This window comes from Pogona vitticeps, chromosome 5 (assembly GCF_051106095.1).
Source record: "Pogona vitticeps strain Pit_001003342236 chromosome 5, PviZW2.1, whole genome shotgun sequence".
Lineage (NCBI taxonomy): Eukaryota > Metazoa > Chordata > Lepidosauria > Squamata > Agamidae > Pogona > Pogona vitticeps.
In genome coordinates, this window is record NC_135787.1 from 98,577,453 (window position 1) to 98,599,973 (window position 22,521).

A 22,521-nucleotide genomic window follows, 5' to 3' on the forward strand; every position below is an offset into this window, starting at 1 on the left:
TTATGAGGGCCATGAAAACATAAAGAACCTAGGTGATTTTCTAAAGTCCTTTGTTCGAGAGATATAGAAAGCTAAAGCACTACGAACGCCCAACATGTGGAGCTTGCGCTCGACAGATGTCGATGGAGATGGAAATAGAGTAGGTAGAATTATAGGTTGATTCATATGGAAGTCTGACACTAACTTTGGAAGAAAAAAGACATCAAAATACATAGTGACCTTGTCGGGATGAAATTGTAGGTATGGTAAATCAGACCGGAGAGCTGCCAATTCACTGGCTCTTTTGGCAGACATAATTGCAACAAGGAAAGCAGCCTTTAAGGATAAAAGTTTATCATTACATGTAGCCATAGGTTTGAATGGTTCATTAGTAAGAGTGTCGAGGACTAATTGTAAGGACCACTGTGGAACAGTTTGTTGCATTGGAGGTTTCATATTTTGAAGACCTCTCATAAATCGTTTTAGTACTGGATGGGAGAAGAGTTTGAAGGTAAGTAATGTTTTGAGTGATACAGGATTGAAAGTTAAATTCTTGGCATTTGCAAACATAGTGAATGATTTCCATTTGCCTTCATAGATCTTTCGTGTGGAGGGCTTTCTAGCCCGATCAAGGACCTTCAGGAGCGCAGGATTATTCTCCACACCATCAATTTCAGAGATGACATATCCGGGTGTAGGATCGATCCATCTATGAGGGACAGAAGACTCAGTATGGACAGTAAGTGTAGAAGTCGCCATTGTTTTGAGGTGGGTGAACCATGGTTGATGTAGCCACCATGGGGCAATAATTATTACATCTGGTTGGCATTCTTCGATTTGTGTGATTGTCCTTTGGATTAATGGCATTGGGGAAAACATGTACAGCATTTCCCCTGTTCAATCTATCATGAAAGCATCTCCTAAGGACATGGGATTGATGCCTGCTCTTGAACAGCACCTGGGGCATTTGGTATTGTTTCGATTGGCAAAAACATCTATGGACGGCCAACCCCATGGATGGCAGATAGTAAGAAAGGTATGGTCGTTCAGTGTCCATTCATCTGTTCGAGTAGGTAATCGACTTAGACAATCTGCTAAATGGTTGTCCTCTGTCGAAATATGGATTGTCACTGAGAATATGTGATGGAGGTAACACCATTCCCATAGCTGTACTGTGAGGTACAATAGGGGTAGTGGGTGTGTTCCTCCCTGTTTGTTTACATAATACATGGCCGTGGGGTTGTCCGTGGCCAGTTGAACGGCTTGTCCTACGATGAGTGGTAGGAATGCTTTGAATGATTTTATTATGGCTAGGATTTCTAGATGGTTTATGTGAAGCGATCATTTCTTTTTTGTCCACAGGCCATGTGCTTCGAGCTCTTGGCAATGAGCTCCCCACCCCAATGGACTCGCATCCATGGTAACTTGTATGGATAGTCTCAGTGGCTTGAAGGGTCTGCTGACGGTTAGGTGTGGAAGGTAGGTCCACCACGACAGTTGATCAACTAATTCTGGTGTCACCACAAGTCTTTTCAACTGGTGGTCCACCTTGGGGTTGAATAGGGCTAGAAACCACGGGTGTAACAATCTCATTTTTAGCCTGGTGTGTGTGATAACTGTGGTGGTAGATGCCATCAGTCCTAACAAATGTTGCACTTGTTGGGCTGACACAGACACATGAGGTCGAAATGGCTGAATGGCTTTCTTTATTTTGGCAGTTCTTCGAGATGGTATGAACGCTCTTGCCATTATGGAGTCAAGACCTGCCCCTATGTAGCTGATTGTTTATGTTGGTTTTAGCTGTGATTTGTTGAAATTTACTTTGAGACCTAGTCTTTCTAAGGTATCTAGAGTTGTGTCTGTGGCTTGTAGAGCAGCCTGGTAAGATGGAGCTACTATCAACCAATCGTCGATGTAGGGGAAGATGTTGATCCCTCGAAGTTGCAGGTGGACTGCAACAGGTGACATGCATTTTGTAAATGTCCTTGGAGCTGTTGCTAATCCAAATGGTAGGGCATAGAACTGGTATGTTGTGTTGTTGAACCAAAATCTGAGGAATCTTTGATGACAGGGATATATCGATATGTGGAAGTATGCATCCCGTAAGTCGATGACCACAAACCAGTTTCCCTGTGAGAGAAGGGGGCTAATGGTATCAAGAGTTAGCATACAGAATTTTTTGGTTTGAATAAATTTGTTAAGTCTTCTAAGGTCAAGGATGGGGCAAAGCCCTCCATCCTTTTTTGGGACAGTGAAGTATTGAGGATAAAATCCTTCATTAGTTGAGGGAATTGGTACTATACTTATGGCTAGCTTTCGGAGAAGTGAAGATATCTCATCTTGTAAGGTTGACGAAAAAGTAGTATTTTTGGCATAATTGAAAAGTGGGATTTTGCAAAATGCAGTATAGTATCGTGTTTTAATTATAGACAGTACCCATTTGTCAGTTGTGATTTCTTCCCATGCTGGTAGGAAATCATGGAGCCTTGTGTGAAACCTTGCTTACCCTTTTGTTGCTGTTTACGAAAGGACTGTCTGGTGTTCTGTGGTTGTTGCATTCTTAAGTGTGTTGTTGACGTAGAGGTTGATGTGTAAGGTCTTTCTTGAGGTTGTTGTCGGTATGGATGAAATGGTTGTTGGTACTGATATTTTGATGTTGGTAGTACGGTCTTCGATATGAAGATTTTTGGTAACAGTATGGTTGGTGTGGTGTGTATGATTTGGCTGTTTTTGTAGCTGATGAAATGATGGAGAATATTCTCCATCATTTCATCAGTTTTGGTATTGAAAAGACCGATGGCATCAAATGGGAGGTCCTCAATTCTCATCTTAGTATCATCAAGTATGTTGGATTATCTAAGCCAGGCATGCCTTCTATTTGCAATGGAGATGGCCATCAACTTTGATGCCGCATTCGCAGAATGTCTGGAAGCTACACTTTGTTGTTTTGCAAGTGTTCATCAGATCTGGTCGGATAGTTTCTGACGCAGTCTGCAATGCTGGTAAGATCTTATCCCAAAGGTGCCTCTGACAGGCACCCATGACAGCCTGATCATTTGATACTTGGATGAGGAAAGAAGTCAGGGAGTACAATTTTCTGCCCAGAATGTCGATTTTACGTCCCTCTCTGTTAGACGGAGTTATGGATGTTTGTTTCTAGCCTTGTATTGTGTAGATTCGACAACTATGGAGTTGGGTTCTGGATGTTTTAGGAGGAATGTGGCATTGGTACCATGAGTTTTATAATGATTCTCCATCCTGCAAGGAATCTGGAGTGATGATGTCAGTTTATCCCAAGATTCCTTCACTAGCTGAAGCATAGCTGGTATCAAGCTCAAGTTAGGTGGAGGGGTTTTGTCTTGCTCCAAGTCATGGAAGACAAAGTATTTTTCTTGTGTAGATGTTTCCTGAATATCGAGGTGGAGTACTTTGGCCATTCTGAGCACAAGTTGTGTATATGAAGTATAATACTCCAAGGGTGATGGAGGGTGATTATCTAGTGTATCCGAAGTTGGGGTTGGATGTTGAGGTGGTGAATCTTCTGAAGATGAGGAATCACCATCTTGTGACGATGTTGATGATGTTGATGGAGAGAGACCTGATCTAGTTATCAGAATATTAGGAATGGGATGGACATCTGGCTGTGTAGGCACCAGTCTCGATACGGTATCGAGTCGAGACAGTCCAGAGTACATTGTGGTGGTGCATATCGAGGCCGTCTGGGCTAATCATAATATCCGTATTCTTGATATCTAGGAGGATAGTATGGGTCATAGAAGTGGTGTCTGTAGTAATAATGGGGTTCAACATGACAACAATGCTGTCTATGCCTATGTGATTCTTGAGCTGGAGAGGTATGTCTCCGTTTCTCTCTGTGCTTTCAAGGTGATTGATTCAGAGTCTGAAGTGCACTTGTGAGAAGTAACTGCCGCCCTGATGATAGAGGGATGAAAAGGGCCATGGCCGGGCTGGAATGACCTTCAGCCGTGGATTGGCCTGAACTTGGCGACAAGCTGACAACTGATTGTGCTGCTTGCGCCAATGCCAATGTGTGATCTTCTCTGTCTGAGAAGACTGGTGCCTCTTGAGATGAGTCCTCAAAAATTGGTGAGGGGAGTGAAACTGGTGGAGGTTCAGATATAGTCGCTTTTGATGATTTCTTTCCCTTTTTCGGTTTATCCCTTTTTTTCTTTTCTTTTTTGCATGGTTCTCTGAATGGGTCCTCATTTCATACACTAGCAAGGTTATGCTCAAAATCCTCCAAGGTAGGTTTCAACAGTATGTGGACTGAGAACTCCCAGAGGTACAAGCTGGATTCCGAAGGGGCAGAGGAACTAGAGACCAAATTGCTAACATGCGCTGGATTATAGACAAAGCCAGAGAGTTCCAGAAAAACATCTACTTCTGCTTCATTGACTATGCAAAAGCCTTTGACTGTGTGGACCACAGCAAACTATGGCAAGTCCTTAAAGAAATGGGAGTGCCACACCACCTTATCTGTCTCCTGAGAAACCTATACGTGGGACAGGAAGTAACAGTTAGAACTGGATATGGAACAACTGATTGGTTCAAAATTGGGAAAGGAGTACGACAAGGCTGTATATTGTCCCCCTGCTTATTCAACTTATATGCAGAATACATCATGCGAAAGGCTGGACTGGAGGAATCCCAAGCCGGAATCAAGATTTCCGGAAGAAATATCAACAACCTCCATTATGCAGATGATACCACTCTGATGGCAGAAAGTGAGGAGGAATTAAGGAACCTTGTAATGAGGGTGAAAAAGGAGAGTGCAAAAAACGGTCTGAAGCTCAACATCAGCAAAACTAAGATCATGGCCACTGGTCACATCACCTCCTGGGAAATAGAAGGGGAAGACATGGAGGCAATGACAAATTTTACTTTCTTGGGCTCCATGATCACTGCAGATGGAGACAGTAGCCACAAAATTAAAAGACGCTTGCTTCTTGGGAGGAAAGCGATGACAAACCTTGACAGCATCCTAAAAAGCAGAGACATCACCTTGCCAACTAAAGTCTGCATAGTCAAAGCTATGTTTTTTCCTGTAGTGATGTATGGAAGTGAGAGCTAGACCATAAAGAAAGCTGACCGCCGAAGAATTGATGCCTTTGAATTGTGGTGTTGGAGGAGGCTCTTGAGAGTCCCCTGGACTGCAAGGAGAACAAACCTATCAATTCTAAAGGAAATCAACCCTGAGTGCTCACTGGAAGGACAGATCCTGAAGCTGAGGCTCCAGTACTTTGTCCATCTCATGAGAAGAGAAGACTCCTTGGAAAAGACCTTGATGTTGGGAAAGTGTGAAGGCAAGAGGAGAAGGGGATGACAGAGGATGAGATGGTTGGACAATGTCATCGAAGCTACCAGAATGAATTTGACCCAACTCTGGGAGGCAGTAGAAGATAGGAGGGCCTGGCGTGCTCTGGTCCATGGGGTCACGAAGAGTCGGACACGACTAAACGACAAAACAAAACTGAATGGGTTTGGACCTTAGATGCAGACGTAGAACTGGATTTTGAAGATTTTTGAGAATCCTTGGCTTTGGTAGGTAGCAATGTGGTGCTCGATATGGAGTGAGTAGTTGGACTGGGTTGTCTTAATTCAGGCCAGGATTGTTCTGCTGTTGAGGGGGAAGGTCTGACTTCCATGGTCGGGTTAAGTGCCCTCTTGTAGAGATATGAATAAAGGCACTGTAATCTGAGTTTAATCACAGGTTTAGTCAGCTTCTTACATTCAGGGCACGATTGAGTTGATTTTGCACCCCCAAGCAAAATAAGCATTTATTGTGCCCGTCAGTAAGAGGTATTTTCTTAAGGCAGGCAATGTACCTCTTAAAACCTGGAGGGGCCATAAAATTTGGGGAAAATAGGAGGGGAAATGTCCATTGGGGAGAAAAAAGGGGGGGGAGAAAAAACACAGGAAAGCGAAAACTGTGGAAAAATGAATAATTACCAACAGAAATAACTGATATTGATTCAATAAAGGGTAATAAACTAAAGAGAAGACAAATTGAAAGTAATTAGAGCTTTTACTTTCCTTTATGTCTAGCTCTAATGTTCCCAGTGTCCTGACCTGGTGGTGTAAAAAAAGGAAATGAGGGGAAGATCAGAGGAGCGGAGCTTGCACCCTAAGGGGAGTATTTTATTGTCAATCTTTTAAAAGCTCTAGAAACTTCCGAAACATCCTGCGCAGGCACAGAAGAAACCCACTTATGTGTATTCACAGAGGCCACAATGAAGAACCTGTTTTAGTTAAGAATAGGGGCAATTGTTTTACTTAAAACCACAATCTTTAGGGACATGAATTTATCAATATTTTTATTTTATTTTATGGGCTTCTCAAAAGCATCTGGTTGGCTACGGCAGGAAACCAAATGCTAGATTCTCATAACCTCTCCCTAATCCAATGGGAAAGTTCTTCCGTTTATCATACTCAAAGTCTGTTTTGGATTTCGCCCTCTGCTAAGCCACATAGGTCTTGCAGTTGTGGTCAGTTTTACTGGAAAGCTTGTTACTTTCAATCCATTCATCATGAACATGGGCCGCAACTAGGCATGCCCACTCTTGACACCTTTTCAATATCCATCTTCAGCCTCAGAGAGTGCGATCAGACATCTGCAAAGGTGCATGCCTGATCGCTTTGGAAAGAGTCGCTCTAACAGGAGTGCTCTCCTTAATGCAACCCTTCCGTCTGTCAGAGAATCACTCCAGCTCTGCTCCCCAAAGTACTAGCCCTACAATGAAACCAAATTGGCCCAGCTTGGTCATAGACTGGGGTTAGGCTGATGTGCATTGGCCCATATGTCGTCTGATTGCTGGGAAATAGATAATCAAGAAATAGATTGCATCCATTTTCTGCACAAGAGGTCCGAATTCAATTAATCAATCTTTATTTTGCGGTCTCTGACCCATTAAACCAAATTTCAATCTATTCCCCCATGTGATCACATCCTCAGATCATGATCAAATTTCCCAACGTTTTTACTTACAGCAAACAATTTTACCAGGTTATGCTCAAAATAGGATCAGAGCAGTGGCATTGGGGCATTTCAAAGAGATGGGGAAGAACTCAGTGAGTACCTGATTCACCCTAGCTGAAACTCCCATAAAAGACACTTTGCATAGCCAGGAGAGATTCCAGCAGGAATGCTCACAGCCAGGCAAAGCATCTGTAGAGACTTTGCATTTTCGAAGTGAACAGCAACTGACTTTCCCAGCTAAATATCTTTAGATGGACTGAACAAAAAACTATTGTCTATGAAACTGAAATGATTTGAACACCTCAGCCCAATACTAATATAAGTGCCAGGATAAAACATTAAAATATTTTCATCAGAGGAAAAAACTTTCCTTCATTGCAGTTTATACTAATTGCTATGGATATAAATGGTGATATTTAAAAACCAGATTACAGTGGACCCTCAACGTGCAAACAGCTGGAGCTGCATACTTTTCAAGGTACGGACTTCTCTGGCCGCAAGATTTCCAATCAACTTGTGGCCGGAAAATCGACCTACGGACTGGAAGGGGGAGGCGGGGAAAGTGCCTCCGGATGCCTTCCAGGGCTTCTCCACCAGCATGGGAGGTATCTTGGAGGTCCCGGCCACCGCCAATAGTGCTTCGGAGGCACAATCGGCATTGGGGGGACCTCCGAGAGGCCTCCCATGGCAGCCGGGAAGGCATCCGGAGGTCCCCCCCACCGTTGATCATGCTTTGGAGGCATGATCAATGGTGGGGGGGGGGGACCTTTGAGAGGTAAAGGGTCCACTGTGGAATACAGCTTTTGGAAGACCAGGTTATCAAGGAGGAGGAGGTACTGCTTGGATGGACCAAGCAAAGGCAAAAGAACCTACCGGTATTTATGTACCCAGCTGCTCCAAGGGGCTTTATAGTGGACTCATTCTACTTATTTTTGTGCCCAAAGATAAGCTCCAAAATGTCAACCATACGAGGTTCCATGTAACTCACTCTTGGTCCCAGCCCCAGACCATGAGTCTCTTGATTCAATGCCCCTCCCTCCACACAAACACACTTTCTGGTAGAGATTATGGAAAATAATTAAGACTAAACAGTACTGCAGTGCAAACACTTGAATTTCTGGAGAAAAAAAACCCTATGTTTTATTTTATGGTGTGGTCAAAAGGCAATAATTTCTGAAAAAGGTTTCAAGTTTCTCACCTGTTGGAATCACATTTTATTTGAGGAGGGGGAGATCTCTACTAGTATGGATGCAAGAGAGGAAACAAATCATACCTTCATCAAAAGAGTTCCACGCCCATCCCAGTCAATCTGCATGTCTTCCTTATAGGTGAGGCGAACCGCAGGCATTACAGTGTGCTGGATACGGAGATCACCTGGAACAGACAACGCAGATAATATTAACATAATGTGGGCAAATCACATCCAAACTGTTTACTGGAACTGAAATATTAAATAACATTTTGATATCCATATTAGGGTAATAACTTTATTGAACCAAAGGGTACAAATGGATAACTTGTTCAGATCTCCAAATCTCTACATGAGGAGTGGGATGGAATGAGAGGGAAGGAAGGAAGAAACTTGCTCCACATGACTTACTTATTCAGAGTTCAAACCATAGTGTCTTCAGATGTCCTAAAGAATAATAAGAGAATTTGATTCTCTCTCAATCAAGACAGAAGCGGCACTATGTCTTTGTGAGGGTGTTGTCCTTGGAACCCCTCACAGTTTGTCTGCCTTCATCCTACAATACCTAAACTGCAGCTCCTGGGTCCAAGGCAGGTAAAAACAGGGAAGGACCAGCACCAAGTGGTGAGGAAGAACTGGGAGATGATGAGAAACACCTGGGAAAGGAGGCAAGGGTCAAGCTACCTGATGGGACAGGAGGTAAAGGAGAGGGGGAGGAGGAAGATGGTGTGGACAACTTGCCAGAGACAGCATAGATGGAAGAGGAAGAGTAGAAGGAAACAGACAAGGAACTGAAACCCATATTTTGGACCACTGAAGTACCAGCTGGAATGGAATCCCTTTTTGGAGTCCTGGTGGATGTCCTTGTGGCAAAGGGGAGAGGACACAGTGCCTGGGCTCCTGTCTTTAGTCCATCCATGCTGTTATAGCTCTGTGGAGACCTTGGTGACCAGCAGAGCACCTGGTCCTCACCCTGACTCAACGAAGGTCACAAGTGCCCAAAGGAGTGCCCGAGGTGGCAACAGGAGGGGTTCAAGGGGCTCAGACGTTGTTGACTGGCTGACTTTACAAACCCTCTCTAAAAGTTATGAGTTGATATGGGGAACTCTTGAAGCATTGGTGGCCCCAATGGATTGTAAGTGAGCTGGCCCCAGTGATGGGATCTCCAAGTCAATCAGAGATTGGATTTGATGGGGAGCTAGTGTGGTTAACTGAGCCCCCTGCTGGAGTAGCAGGACAGGGTTCAAGCAGCTCTGGAAGTTTAGAATTTATTGAGACCATGACTAAGGGGGAAGTCCTCATTGTGCTGGCGCTGTGAGGGGGTGGGAGCACTCACAGTGATCAAGACCAGGACAATAAAATTTATATGCTTCTTTATTTTATTAGGTTTATTTTATTTTTAGTTTTGTAGGTTTAAGCTAAAAACAAAATAAAGTGAACTAATAAAGAAAAGGAAAACAAAAACAAAATAAGAACAGCAAATGCAATAATATTAGGCTCCTTATATTGGTGATACTAATGGCGATGTAATGTTCAGACCGATTTTAATAGCATTTATTCCTGAGGGTTCTGCCAACTCTGTATTTCTTGAAACATACACTGAGACAACAGTTATATCTTGAAGAAGTGGGAGGGGGCGGTTTCTTCAACTTTTCTCAGAGAGGACTAAAAGCTTAGTGGTTTTGTCCATCTCAGGGCATAGATGTTTAAACATAGCAATTATGAACATTTGACAGAAAAGCTGTAAAGAGTTTCCGTATCTACTGATAACAATGGGTTTTCTGACCATATAACTACTTTCTGAACACATGACATCCCCAAAAGGACAAATAGATTTTCATTCCAATTCAAAAAACAACCTAATTTTGATAGCAACACATTACTAATACTTGTTACTTGCCCTTAAGTAAACCATTACTTGTAAAATTTAATGACAACAGTGTTGCTTAATCTGTTGCTTAAAAATAATAATACTGTAATGTATGTTGGACAGTGTCACTGAAGCAACCAACATGAATTTGACACAACTCCAGGAGGCAGTGGAAGATAGGAGGGCCTCGAGTGCTCTGGTCCGTGGGGTCACAAAGAGTCGGACCTGACTTAATGACTAAACGACGACAAATGTATGTTCTGTTATGGGTATTGCCATCAGTCTTGTTATTGTTTATTTATGCTCCTTTTTGTGTCTGTAGCAATTATATATTTTATATTTTTGTTGTACACCACCCAGAATAGCAATTGGCTAGATGGGTGGCATATAAATCAAACGAATGACTGAATCATTCTAAGCTCTGCTGGAAATTTAGGTTATCTAAGCAACAGTCTACACACAATATGACTGCAGAGCATGTAGTTTGGATGAAATGGAACAGTTGTTTTGAGCATTCTTTATAGAAATAAATAAGCACTGGTTTCTGGTTTGCCATCCCTGTTTTTCCAAGTACGATGTCAACTTCTGAACTCTCAACTGGGCAGTTCTTAGAGAACAGAAATTGTTGGTCGACTGCTTTCTTTGTCTTCCATTTCTATTTTTAGAGATTAGGCTTCCTTGTTCGTCCCTGTGAAACCTTCTATGGATTATTAGCCACTATGGCTAAGAGTGGCAAAGATCTCACATTACTGATACCTCCTGCTGCTTTCCTGCTTAGCAGGAAGTCAGCATAACTTCCTCTTCCCAATAGCACAGGGACGGCTCAGGGAAGGCATGTTCTTCAAGTCTTCCCTCTCCCCAATCCCTCTTTTAGGGACAGCCTGTGGGAAAAACCTTTCAGTGCTCCACTGAAGCAAGGCAGAACTACTTCCCTGGCAGAGGCAACAAAGGTAGTGAGACTTTTACATTTTGTAGTAAGTCCTTAATGTGTGACTCCCCTTTCCATGCACGTTTACTACCATGTAGGCTCATGAGGCTCTAATCTGAATTAGTACCCCCACATGCAGGACCCGTCCGCGCTAGGCATTTGTTCAACTTTGTTTTGCACCCTTAGTATTGATAGTGCGTCTCTGTGTCCACATCACACAAGACTGAAACTAATGTCAGCAGAGGCAAAACAGGACAAAGAACATTTACACCACTGGTTCTTAACCTTGGGTTACTCAGGAGTTTTGGACTGCAACTCCCGGAAGCCTTCACCACCAACTGTGCTGGCTGGGGTTTCTGGGAGTTGCAGTTCAAAAACATCCGAGTAACAAAGGTTAAGAACCACTGATTTACACCACCACTTGCTAACAGGGTATTTCTGTTGATTTGCTCCAGTGCAGTATCTGTTCATAAAGGCCCTAGTACCATATTGATGCATGCCAGTCCATTCATCTTTCATATATAGAGCATGTACTCTACTCCTTGGGGGCTTTCCCTTGTGGCGGTGCAGGAGAAGTAAGTTGTGGTCCAATCTGAACTACTAGTAGTAAGATGACACACCTTGCATGAAAGGAATCTGTATATCTTGTCCATTCAAAGAAATGCCACCGCCATGTTTCATTTTAATGATGTTGTTTTCTTCCTGGAGCTGAACAGAGACTGAACGGGTACACACAGCATCAGGTTCATCAGCACACTAAAGGGAAAGCAAAATGTTAAACGTGCATTGCTCTATCAATTTAGATGCATTTTCAATCCATCCATTGCTAGGATGTCATGTTAAATTTGTTTCAATAGTGGTTCAGATTCTTCTCAGCCACACTAGATGTTGTTCCAAGTCCTCCATACAGAGCATGTTACCATAGTCTCTTGAGACTGAAGGATGCCTAATCTAGTGATTCAGATATTCCATCATAGCTGTTCTTATATACCCACCCAATACAACAAAACAGTAACACAGGGGTCAGAAAAATGCAGCTTTTCATGAGTGACAGCATGTTTACATTTATACTTAAACTAGTTCAATAGACATCCCCTCTCTTAAATAAACTATTGTTCCGAGGAGTTATGAATATGTAACAGAGAAATTTTCAGTTCTCAGGATGTAGCCAGATTGAGAGAGAGGTGAGGCAGAGAACCATGATTATATATTAGTACAAAAACTTACAGACATGTATTACATAGGTATGTCAAGTATTTCCATGAGCAAGGAACACACATACCTTTGATTCTGTTGGATTTTTTTTTAAAGAGAAGACAAAGTAAAACTGAGATTCTACATGCACAAACAACTCATGGCAAATATGAGAACAGATATGGGAGGCACTGATGCTGAACAGTTCTGCTGTTGCTGCACCAGGATTTGACCATACAAATGTAGCCCATGCTGAGATTTTACTTATTCCCCAGCATTGGCTGCACTCAGATGACCCAATTGTGACTTAATAAGCCAGGATACACTTGAGCAAACAAACCAGGAAGCCACACTTCGCTGGAGCTTCCATTATGTCCAAACTAGGAACAATGGCTACAACGTCATAGTGAGCTAGGTTCACAACTTGGTGTGTGTGTGATTTTTTTTTCTTGCAGGAAGGTGCTCTTACTTGGACTGTCTCGATGAAGACAGAAAATGAGTTCTCCTCACAATCTCTGGCAAACAGGTAGTGACAGATGCCACTGAAGGTAAAATGTTTGTTGTCAAAGCTTTTGAAATGGGACTGGCCGGTGACAGAGCATTCACCTGGAAGGAGAACAAGAAAAAAAGAAAACAAATAAGAGAGCAAAAAAATGCTGATGTCAGACTGAACCAAGCCATATTTTTTCAGACTGCAGCAGAATTCTCTCACATTTATGAAGGGAAAACCAAACACACAAAAAAAGGCAAGAAGTTGATCTAAGCACATTCCCATCTCTTTAAGAGTGGGCAGCAACACAGAGAAGTCTGTTTGTCTCAAAACATGTTTCTCTCTGCAATCCAAATAAACAGCCCTAAAATCTGTAGGACTGATAAAACTGTTTAAGTTCAGCAGTTCTCAAATGATATGGCAAATTAATAGGATAGGTATACTCCCTTGAGAGTACAGAAGTCTGTAAGTAGTATAAAGGACTTACCAATGTGTTTCACTTAATTCATTTTGGTATGACTGCAATTTTATAATAATACAGAGTTTTCACATTGTGTTTGAGGGATCCTACTGACTTAGGAGATGCATTAAAGTGTGGATCAGTAATGGCAGACTAAGGCATCTGGCCCACCTCCAGCATTCTCACTTTGCAGAATACAACCAAAAGATAGCAGTGTGCAGTTTCTATCTAAGATAGCAGTTTCTTAGACCACGGCTGATATTCTCCTGAGTCCTTTCTAAGAAAAAACTTGGAGGTGGCTTGCACTGTGGTTTGAAAGGTCCCTACGTAGATGTGTATATAGTTCCTGGACTTCTGGAAGTTTTCCATAGAGTCTAAGGAAACAGTTGGCTGAATTTAGAGATTCTGCTCTAATTTTTTTTCCCTGTGCAGATACTTGAGACTCATAAATGGGATGGGAAGGAGATTGTCTGAGAATGGGTCAATCCATTCTTTTTTAGGAGAAAGGCAGGGTAAAAATATTTAAAATAAATAAATATTAGATAACTATGTTAAAGTGTACTACTTATACACTGCTCTATAGTGCTTAAAGCACTCTCTGGGCAGTTTACAATTCAATTATGGGCTATACATTGCACACACTTATGTCAGTTAGCTGGGTACTCATTTTACCGACCTCAGAAGAATGGAAGGCTGAGTCAGCCTTGAGTCAGCTGCCTGAGCCTGTCAGAATCAAAGTCAAGTTGCGAGCAGAATCTTGACTGCAGTACTGCAGTTTAACCACTGCACCACAAGGCTCCTCATGCCAGGTTAACAGATGGGCAAGGACATGAGTTTTGCTTTCAAAAGATGAGGTGGGGGAGGGAAAACAAGACATTCCTCACAAGCTGGAACTCTTGCAATATATAATACTGACTTACTGGCAGGTCATTCTTTGTACCAGTTTCAACATACCTGGGCAAGGTTCATTGCTGCAGATCCAGATGCCATGCCTACAAATACTAAGACATACAATTTTTGGAAAAATGAATTAGCTACACAGGTAAATTTAATTTCTATTATATTCATAGAAGAATTAGTGAGCAGGTGTTTGACTGGATACTAATCTTTGAGGGATGTGGACACAGAGATACGTTCAGCTCTTTTCCCCACATTAACTCCCCAGTGCAGGCATTTCTTTCAGCCACTATTAGCCAGAGAAGAGGAAGGATAGAAGTTCTTATTCCAACACCTGTAAATCTGCTGCTTCCCTGCAGCTAATAACTCCACAACAGAAGGAGGAATCATTTACAATGGGGAATCAGCATAGGGGGGAAATCAGATTTTCCTCTTTCTGCAGCCCATCTCCTAACCTCCCCACAACCACTGCTACTACTATACTATACTATAACTTTTTTTTTTGAGGCGGGGGGAAGGAAAATTTTAAAAAGGCACAGTGTGAGTCACCTACAGATCTTCCAGATCAGATGTCCTTAATGGACGCTTTTAAGGTTGTCAGTGCCATATTTAACATGTGGCAGAACTACTGATGGCCTTTACGGTTACAGTTTTTTAGCTTCATTACCACTTCATTCAAAGCTTGGAAAGTGGGCAGAGAAAATTACATTAACCGTTAGATGGCTCAAATTTTGTTTATATTAACAGTAGCAAGAAGATTTTTAATCTGTTAAAATAATTCTTAGTTTTTGAAAGAAACAAGATAGCATATGTTTACTTGGTGGATGCTACTGCCCCCTGTGGTGAATTTTATCATTGGCTTTTTCAAAAGTGCTCTTTTTGCCATTTAACTTTCCTTCTCCAGTCTGGTACTTCACTTTAGTCATTCATCCCACAGTGCAAATACCATGTGGGGATAGTGGGGTTTATACTTCAGTACATCTAGAGAGTGTTTGGTTAGAAGGTATCATCCTAAATTAAGTTTTCTCATTTATCTGCATTTCCTTTTTCTTCGCCCCCTCTCCTCTCATCCCTAGGACCACGTACGCTCTTCACTCTCCTTTCAAACATCATGGGCTATTTGACTAGGTTAAAAGTTTGATAATGTGTTGATCCAATTACAGCACACTGATCCAGTTCAGTAGAGCAAAATGTCTACAAAGATCACAGGAATCAAGGGTGGATAATTTTTTATCAGAAATATTTTCAGCACTTTTGAGAACACGCAGGACATTTCAGGTCATGCTGATACAACTTCCCAGTAGTGTAAACAGTTTTAAAATACACTGGGAAAGGAAATGTATATAGCATGATCAGAACTAAGCTATATGCTACAGTAATACATCTATGGTTTAGGCATCAGGCTGCATAGCCAGAGACTGTGAGTTCAATTCCCCTCTTTGCCTCCTTGACAGGGCTGGACTTGATGATCTATAGGACCCCTTCCAGCTCTGCAGTTCTCAGATATTTTACAAGGATGATTAAATATTTTTATGCCTCGCTATCAGCCTGATTTCCCTACCTGAAGTGCAGAAGAGGTAGAAACTTTGTACTTGCTCAAGAATTGTAAATTGTACCTAATATGAGGTTGTTAAGATAATGACGAAGTCGCTGACAAGCTGGCGAGGCTTTGACAGAGCGACTAAGCTTTGCCGCACCTCCACGGAAGACGCGAGATCTTCAGGGTCTCATGAGACTTGTTCAGAAAGTGGGAGAATGCCCCTGGCTATATAAGGGGCGTTCTCTTCACTAATCATCCTCTTCTTTTTCTGGCACCCACCCGCCCACCCTATACTAGTGTGAGTTTTTCTGGTCGCCTCTTAGGGGCCGGATAGGAATTTTGACCTTCATCCTGATTGGCACATGGATGGGGGTGTTTTTTGCCTATCCCACACTGGTAAGGGTTGTTGGCATTTTATGGTGGAAATCCGGTCACACTGGCGGGTAGTGCGGAAAAAACAAGTATTTCTCAGTGAGTCCCACTTTAAGATCAGGTAAGCTAACACCGCATCGGACTTCCCAGGGCTGCGAATCGTGCGATTCAGCACCTGGGTGGGAAAGATGCGCTGGGCCACTTCCGGACCAACAGTCATCAAGTAAAGATGGCTCGAGGTCGGGAGGTGTTTATTAGCGGCCAGCCAAGTTCCTGCTGTCCTTAAGACCGCGAGAACCTGGGTCCAGGGACTCGCCCATATGATTACGGATTTATCTGTTTCCGCACTACAGCAGCCACCCCCCTTTGCCAATTGATTGGCAAAAAATTATTTGAATGATTATCAATAAAGTGTGGCCCATGTTTTAATCCATAATACTTGTCTCGCGTCTTTATTCCGGGGTTGGGTGGCAAAGGCAGTTATTCAGGAAAGTAAGGGCTGGAAGAAATTAGCAACCATATTGGCTGGTATTGCTCATTTGTCTGTTCTCATGGAGATGGGGGGATAATGTCTAGTTACATGTGAACATATGTGTGAGACAGAGAGAGACTGTGGGGAAGTTTACGTAAGTGGGACTGGCTGAAAGGCAAATACTGTAGCTACTCCTCTATTTCCACCCAGCTCCCATAGAATTTTGTAGCTATTGGCTCACTGGTGGGATTGAAATTGTTAGACTGCATACCATAAACTTGAAGGAACCTGCACAGCATGATTAGCAAGAAATGTACAAGCTGAAAATAAGATCAAAGAGAGCAAAATAATACCATGCTTCACTGTACTATTATGTGAGCTTGTTGAACACCAATTTAATCTAAGCAAAGAGAGTAACAATGTCAATCAAATGTACTTCGGAGTATTGTAGCTAGCAAGTATTATTTGGATGGACTGCAGCCCACTTCTCCAGATGCAACTGAAGAAGTGTACAAAACCTTGTGCCCAATAAAACCTGCTAGTCTTGAAGGTGCCCAAAGAACCTTGTTATTTTTGCTACAATAGATTAACACAACTGTAGCCTGAAAATAACCAAATACACACCCATTTATGTTAACCTAATTCTCTACTGAAAGTAACAACATCCCTCCTAATGATAATGACTATCAATTGTTGGCCAGAATGCCATTCATTAAGCCCACCAGTGAAGAACCCTCAGGGTACCGTTTCAATGGCAAATTGCTGTAAATTCATGAAGTCAGTGCAGGCATTTCCTATCATTCAAGGAGTCACACAAACAAGATTTTACCAATCTGTCTTTTTTTTAAACTTACTGATGGCTAATGACATATTTGGCAGGGGCAATACTCTAAATTTATGTTTACAAGAGCTTGTCGCAGGCTGAAGTGTTTAGTCAACAGTTTAAGACCATTTGATCAACTAAAAAGTTGCCATGATTGAGCAGGCAGCAGATTTCTTTCAAAGGCTAATTTCTCTTAAAAATGAGAAGTATTAACAAGGTTATAGTTGCATTGATAAATGTATGCAGTACATTATCTACATATTAAAAATGTATTTCTTTAGAACTCCAGGTTTATGCATATACAAATCTAGGTCAAGTTTACCATTAAGAAGAAAATGTTAATAGAAGAACTAAAACTCATGTAACCAAGGACTCTTTAATAAGGTAATTGCCCTAGGCAACCACACTTGTTCCACATGCATTTCCTGCCATTGCACTGGTGTGCACATTGAGGGCCATCTTATGCATGCAACAGAGTCAAGTGGAAAACTCCTTCCTGGACTATACCACTGCATGTTCCACTCACACAGCTTTGCATTCTAATGTTACCCCCACCAATAAAGTTTCAATAGTATGATAAGGACAAAATTACACTTAGCTTTTCTCTCTCTAACATGCCAGTTTTCTATGTGAAGATATAGTGGTGGTTTGATGCTAGAGCACTAAAACTTCACCTGCTACAGCACAATCCAAGAAACATATTACCACTTGATTCTGCTGAATAGGTAGGCTGGTATTCAGTGGCCAGAAGTATACTGTGCATCAGGAATCCTGTGGCGTATGAATTACACTGGAAGGAGCCAACACCTTCCAATCCTCCTTAATCACTTGTGACAAATGATTTCCATTATAAACTACCCACCAATTTCCTCACATCATCATATTTACCATGAATTGCAGTCCTGGTAGACAGAAGAGCCAGGAGGATAGTGCTTGCCAGAATGTACACAGGAGCACTCAGAGCTCTCAACACAGAAGTCACCATCGAGTAGCTTGCCTTCTAAAAATGAACAGCAGATGTTTTAATGATAGATAGAGATCTAGATGTAGCATATGTATATATATAGAGAGAGCAGATAGATAGAGAATGGGAGAGAGTACTTGAATTGTACTTACTCTGCATTTAATGTTTTTAAAGTCATTTTTTTACATAAGATTTATTATCTGCACCATTCAATTATTGCTGCTCCTGCAAACTTTAGGACATTTACATTTCCAGGGGAGGGCAGGGGTGAGAAATACGGGTCAACATCTCAAGGATATTATTAAGAGTATTCATTAAAGACATATTCATATAGCTAGATTTCTGGAACATTGCTTAATGCACTAATTATAAGTAGGATTGTACTGAATGGGAAATCTGAGAAAAAATTAAATTGAGCTGTTTCTGTTGTTGTTGTTGTTAAACGATGGGTGTTAAGAGATTATCTTTGAGAAAGATTTAAATGACTTCTCCACAAGCACCCTTTCCCTTTCATACACAAGAGAAATAAAATTGTTTGGTGCACTGCTCTCTATATTGGAAATGAGCTCTCATCATTGTTTCCTTCAATTAGCCTGACTCTGAAGCAGTTTGCCACTATGGGAAATGAACCAGAATAATGCATATTCACCTTAAAGCTACCCTGATACTATGTTAATATACAAAGGTGTTCCTGAAACCAAACACATGGCCATCTGCTCAGATATTTGGGGGATGTACCCAACTGACCAATCCCTGGCCCCCAGAAAACACACACAGGTAATATACAAATACAGTTAGGGTAGTAACCCCCAACCCCACAAAATGGAGCAAATGTCTAGGGAAGAGTCAATACACCTTTAGTAATGAAAAGGCATGCAATGAAGCTGGTAGGGCAGAAATATGGAACTAAACCATCTTAGTTAAGAAGCTTCTGTTCTTTAGGAACCAACATTGGACTTATTAAAAGAATCGTGCCATGGGGTATAATTAAGCCCTTAAAAGATTAGGGGATCAGGCCTCCTGGAAACAAATGGACGTAAAACTTCCAGAAGCTAATTGTTATGTGGAAATGGTAAGAATTCATTCAAACTTCAAAGACGGCAAAACTGGACAATTAATTTCTCATCCAAGTCATCCCCAATAAAACAGTAAAACAAAAGCTCACGTAAGTTTCACCACAGAGTATCCCAAATCAACTATTCTTTTTCAGTTACAATTAATGTAAAATGGGAAGGGGGAGAGAAAAAAAGCAATGGTTGCAAGGTTGTTTGTGGGTCCTTTCCCATCACACTGATGCAGAAAACAAAGTCCTATTCCTATGTCATGGCCCTCATTTCACACCTGAAGACAGCACACTCCTGCTCCACTTGAAGAAAAGATGGCAAGGCGAGAGGAGGATGCAACAGCAGTCAAGCCACCTTTGCATACCCTCACTGGCTCGGAAGGATCTCACAGCCAAGCCAATACAGAAGGGGTGACCAGGAACATTGCCCGTACCATATCACAGCAATTTTTCCATATCACTCTTCCATGCTGCCATGGTTGTGAGGAATCCTGAGAGGTAGTCATCCAGGAAGATAGCCAGTCTGAAGAGCCGCTCAAAGCAAGTCTCTCTCATGAGCAGCAAGGACTGGCCCAGAGGAGGGAGGAGTCGCAAATGTGCTCTTTTTGTTTCTCCATCACACAAGACCCTCATTCTACGTCATGCTAGGACTGATCCAGTGTACCATCCTTCCCCTTAGCATGCATGTGGCCCTCCACATACTGCTGAACAACTCCCATTGTCTCTAGCCAGCATGTGCCATGGTGGGGGATGATGGGAATTGCAGTGCAACAATACCTGGGAGGTCATGCTGTTCTCATTTTATTCTAGAAAGTACAACCAAGTAAAGGCTGATAGGGTGTGGGATGATAGTAAGACTCTGTGTGAACACTGTGTTCCAGAGCAAGTTCTTCAAATATTCTGTGACGCTCTGGGGGGTTTGTAGCAAGCATGCAAGTCAGCAGATAAATTCACATGAAACAGATTCCCTGAAAACAGAAAAGTTGAAAACGAAGGCCCTCAGCAGACAACTCGTGGCTCAGTTTTGCTCTACAAACTACTATAGTTGGTGAGCTAGCATGTGACCGAGGGTCTGTTTGGTTGAAAAGAGTATATTATACAGATATTCCAGGCTCAGAAGAAGAAACCCCCTCAGAGTGAAGCTCCCCCTCCGTTTCCTTCCCTAACAGCTGAATTCAGAAGCAACCCAGAATTTGCACGTAAAGGGAAATAATTAATGGATGATCATCAACCACACTGGAACGTGCATAAACCTTTATTTATTTTTATTACATAGTAGCCCTTTCATAAGACACACATACAGGCTGTACAGAACTGCCTTACTTGGGGAAACAGAAAGGAGAGAGTGAGAAGAGAGATAAATACAGTACTTTCAGACATTTGAATACAGACACACTGATTTCCTTCTTTAAGTAAAATGGGAAATGCTCTTGCCCAAAGATTTTCCCTGTAAACAAATGATGCTATTGCCCAAAGATTCCTTTGGTAAATAGATAAGCAAATAAATTACCAGGGCAGCTGCAGCCATCAACGCATTTTTCTTGACACACTTCATTGATATTCAGGTTCTGGCAAGTTTTGGCACAAGGAGAGGTGCACTCTTTATATTCCAAGCCAACTGGACATCTTGGCCCTAAAAATGTTAACACACATTTGAGATGCATAAATAAACAAACAAATAAATTTCTTAGAAACAGTAGCCTGCTTAATTAATTGGAAGGACGATTTATTGAAATTGAAGCCTTCTGCCTACTTGGCTTTTCAAAAGTTATTGTTAATAATAATAATAAATGTTTATTGCGGTCATTGACCGGCAAAAGTAAGATACATTTTTAAATTAGGAGACATAAAAACAATATAAAAACATTAAAAACACTAAAAACACCAAAGCACTAAAATATCTATATACATATATACATCTTACTAAATATCTCCTACCTCCCTATCATAGACCTTATCTACAGGCTATTACAGCTTGCATAGAATGCCAACATTGTTACTTTGATGCTCAGAGAGCCCATGTGATCATTATACCAAATTGGTATACACCAATTTACAGATCCTATAGCTGCGCTTTAGGGGGAACCTTTCCTTCACGGATTTTAATTGCAGCAGCACAGAATTTAGCAACTTGTGTCAGCATATCTGAATTTAGCCCAGTATATCTGCCAGGCCATCACCCTGTCAGCAAAAGCTGTGTGTAGTGTGCCTCTGATCGTCCAGGAAATGCCCAACATGGACTTCTCTGAACAACAATTTTTGAAAGAATGCAAATCCCTGCACACCTTCCTTATCACAATCACCAAAGAGATAAGCAGACAGAACATGTTGAGTGGCCCCGTCTTTCAAGCTGGGTTCCGCCCTCAGAATAATAATAATCACCTGGCCTAAGCTTAGAAGATATAATAAAGAATACTAACAGTCCCCTGTACATGGGACGTGGTGGCGCTGCGGGCTAAACCGCAGAGACGCCTCTGTGCTGCAGGGTCAGAAGACCAGCAGTCGTAAGATCAAATCCACGTGATGGAGTGAGCTCCCGTTGCTTTGTCCCAGCTCCTTGCCAACCTAGTAGTTCAGAAGCATGTAAAAATGCGAGTAGATAAATAGGTACCACCTCAGTGGGAAGGTAAAACAGAGTTCCCTAGTCACGCTGGCCATGTGATAATGGAAACTGTGTTCGTACAAGCACTGGCTCTACGGCTTGAAAACGGGATGAGCACCACCCCCTAGAGTCGGACATGACTGGACTAAAAAAAATGTCAAGGGGAACCTTTACCTTTAACAGTCCCCTGAACGTGACTGTATTACAGAAAATTCAGAAGTGTCTTATTGTTTAAGTTTATGCTGCTTTTTTAACTGCTGGCCTACCTCCTCTACCATTTCTTATTGTGAACTTTTGCAAATTTTCTCTAAAGTGTCAGCACTCATGCATGGATATTCAAAATTCATACATCTGACACACATGGTGAAAGTCAGTAGTGAGTTGCAACTAGAAGAAGCTTATTGAATGAGGGAGACAGAGAGAAGTTGAGTTAACCATATCCCCACTGATTCAATAGATCTACTCTAGCTGCAGCTTACTACTAGATTTCAGCCTCTGTGTGATGCACATCATTGCCCTGATGTAGCAAACGAGATATATATAGCTGAGGCAGTTCTACACCTGGTCGCATGCCCTTCTCTGCACTGTGATGCTGCAGTCTTACAAAATATATTAGAAACTAGTCTTGCGGAACGCAGTGGGATTTGCTTCTGAGTAGATGTGTAGGATTATGCTGCTTAG

General features: G+C 41.9%; 1 protein-coding gene across 1 annotated transcript in view; it reads right to left on the bottom strand.

Moving 5' to 3' along the window:
* VWF (von Willebrand factor) overlaps positions 1–22,521 on the bottom strand; it is a 172,954-nt gene that overhangs the window by 127,078 nt on the left and 23,355 nt on the right. Inside the window, exons 8-13 of the mRNA XM_020785775.3 lie at positions 20,749–20,871; positions 18,100–18,211; positions 14,062–14,108; positions 12,627–12,763; positions 11,584–11,719; positions 8,250–8,350 (exon numbers count right to left, since the gene is read on the bottom strand). Coding sequence (XP_020641434.3) covers positions 8,250–8,350; positions 11,584–11,719; positions 12,627–12,763; positions 14,062–14,108; positions 18,100–18,211; positions 20,749–20,871 — 656 coding nt within the window. The remainder of the gene's footprint in view (positions 1–8,249; positions 8,351–11,583; positions 11,720–12,626; positions 12,764–14,061; positions 14,109–18,099; positions 18,212–20,748; positions 20,872–22,521) is intronic.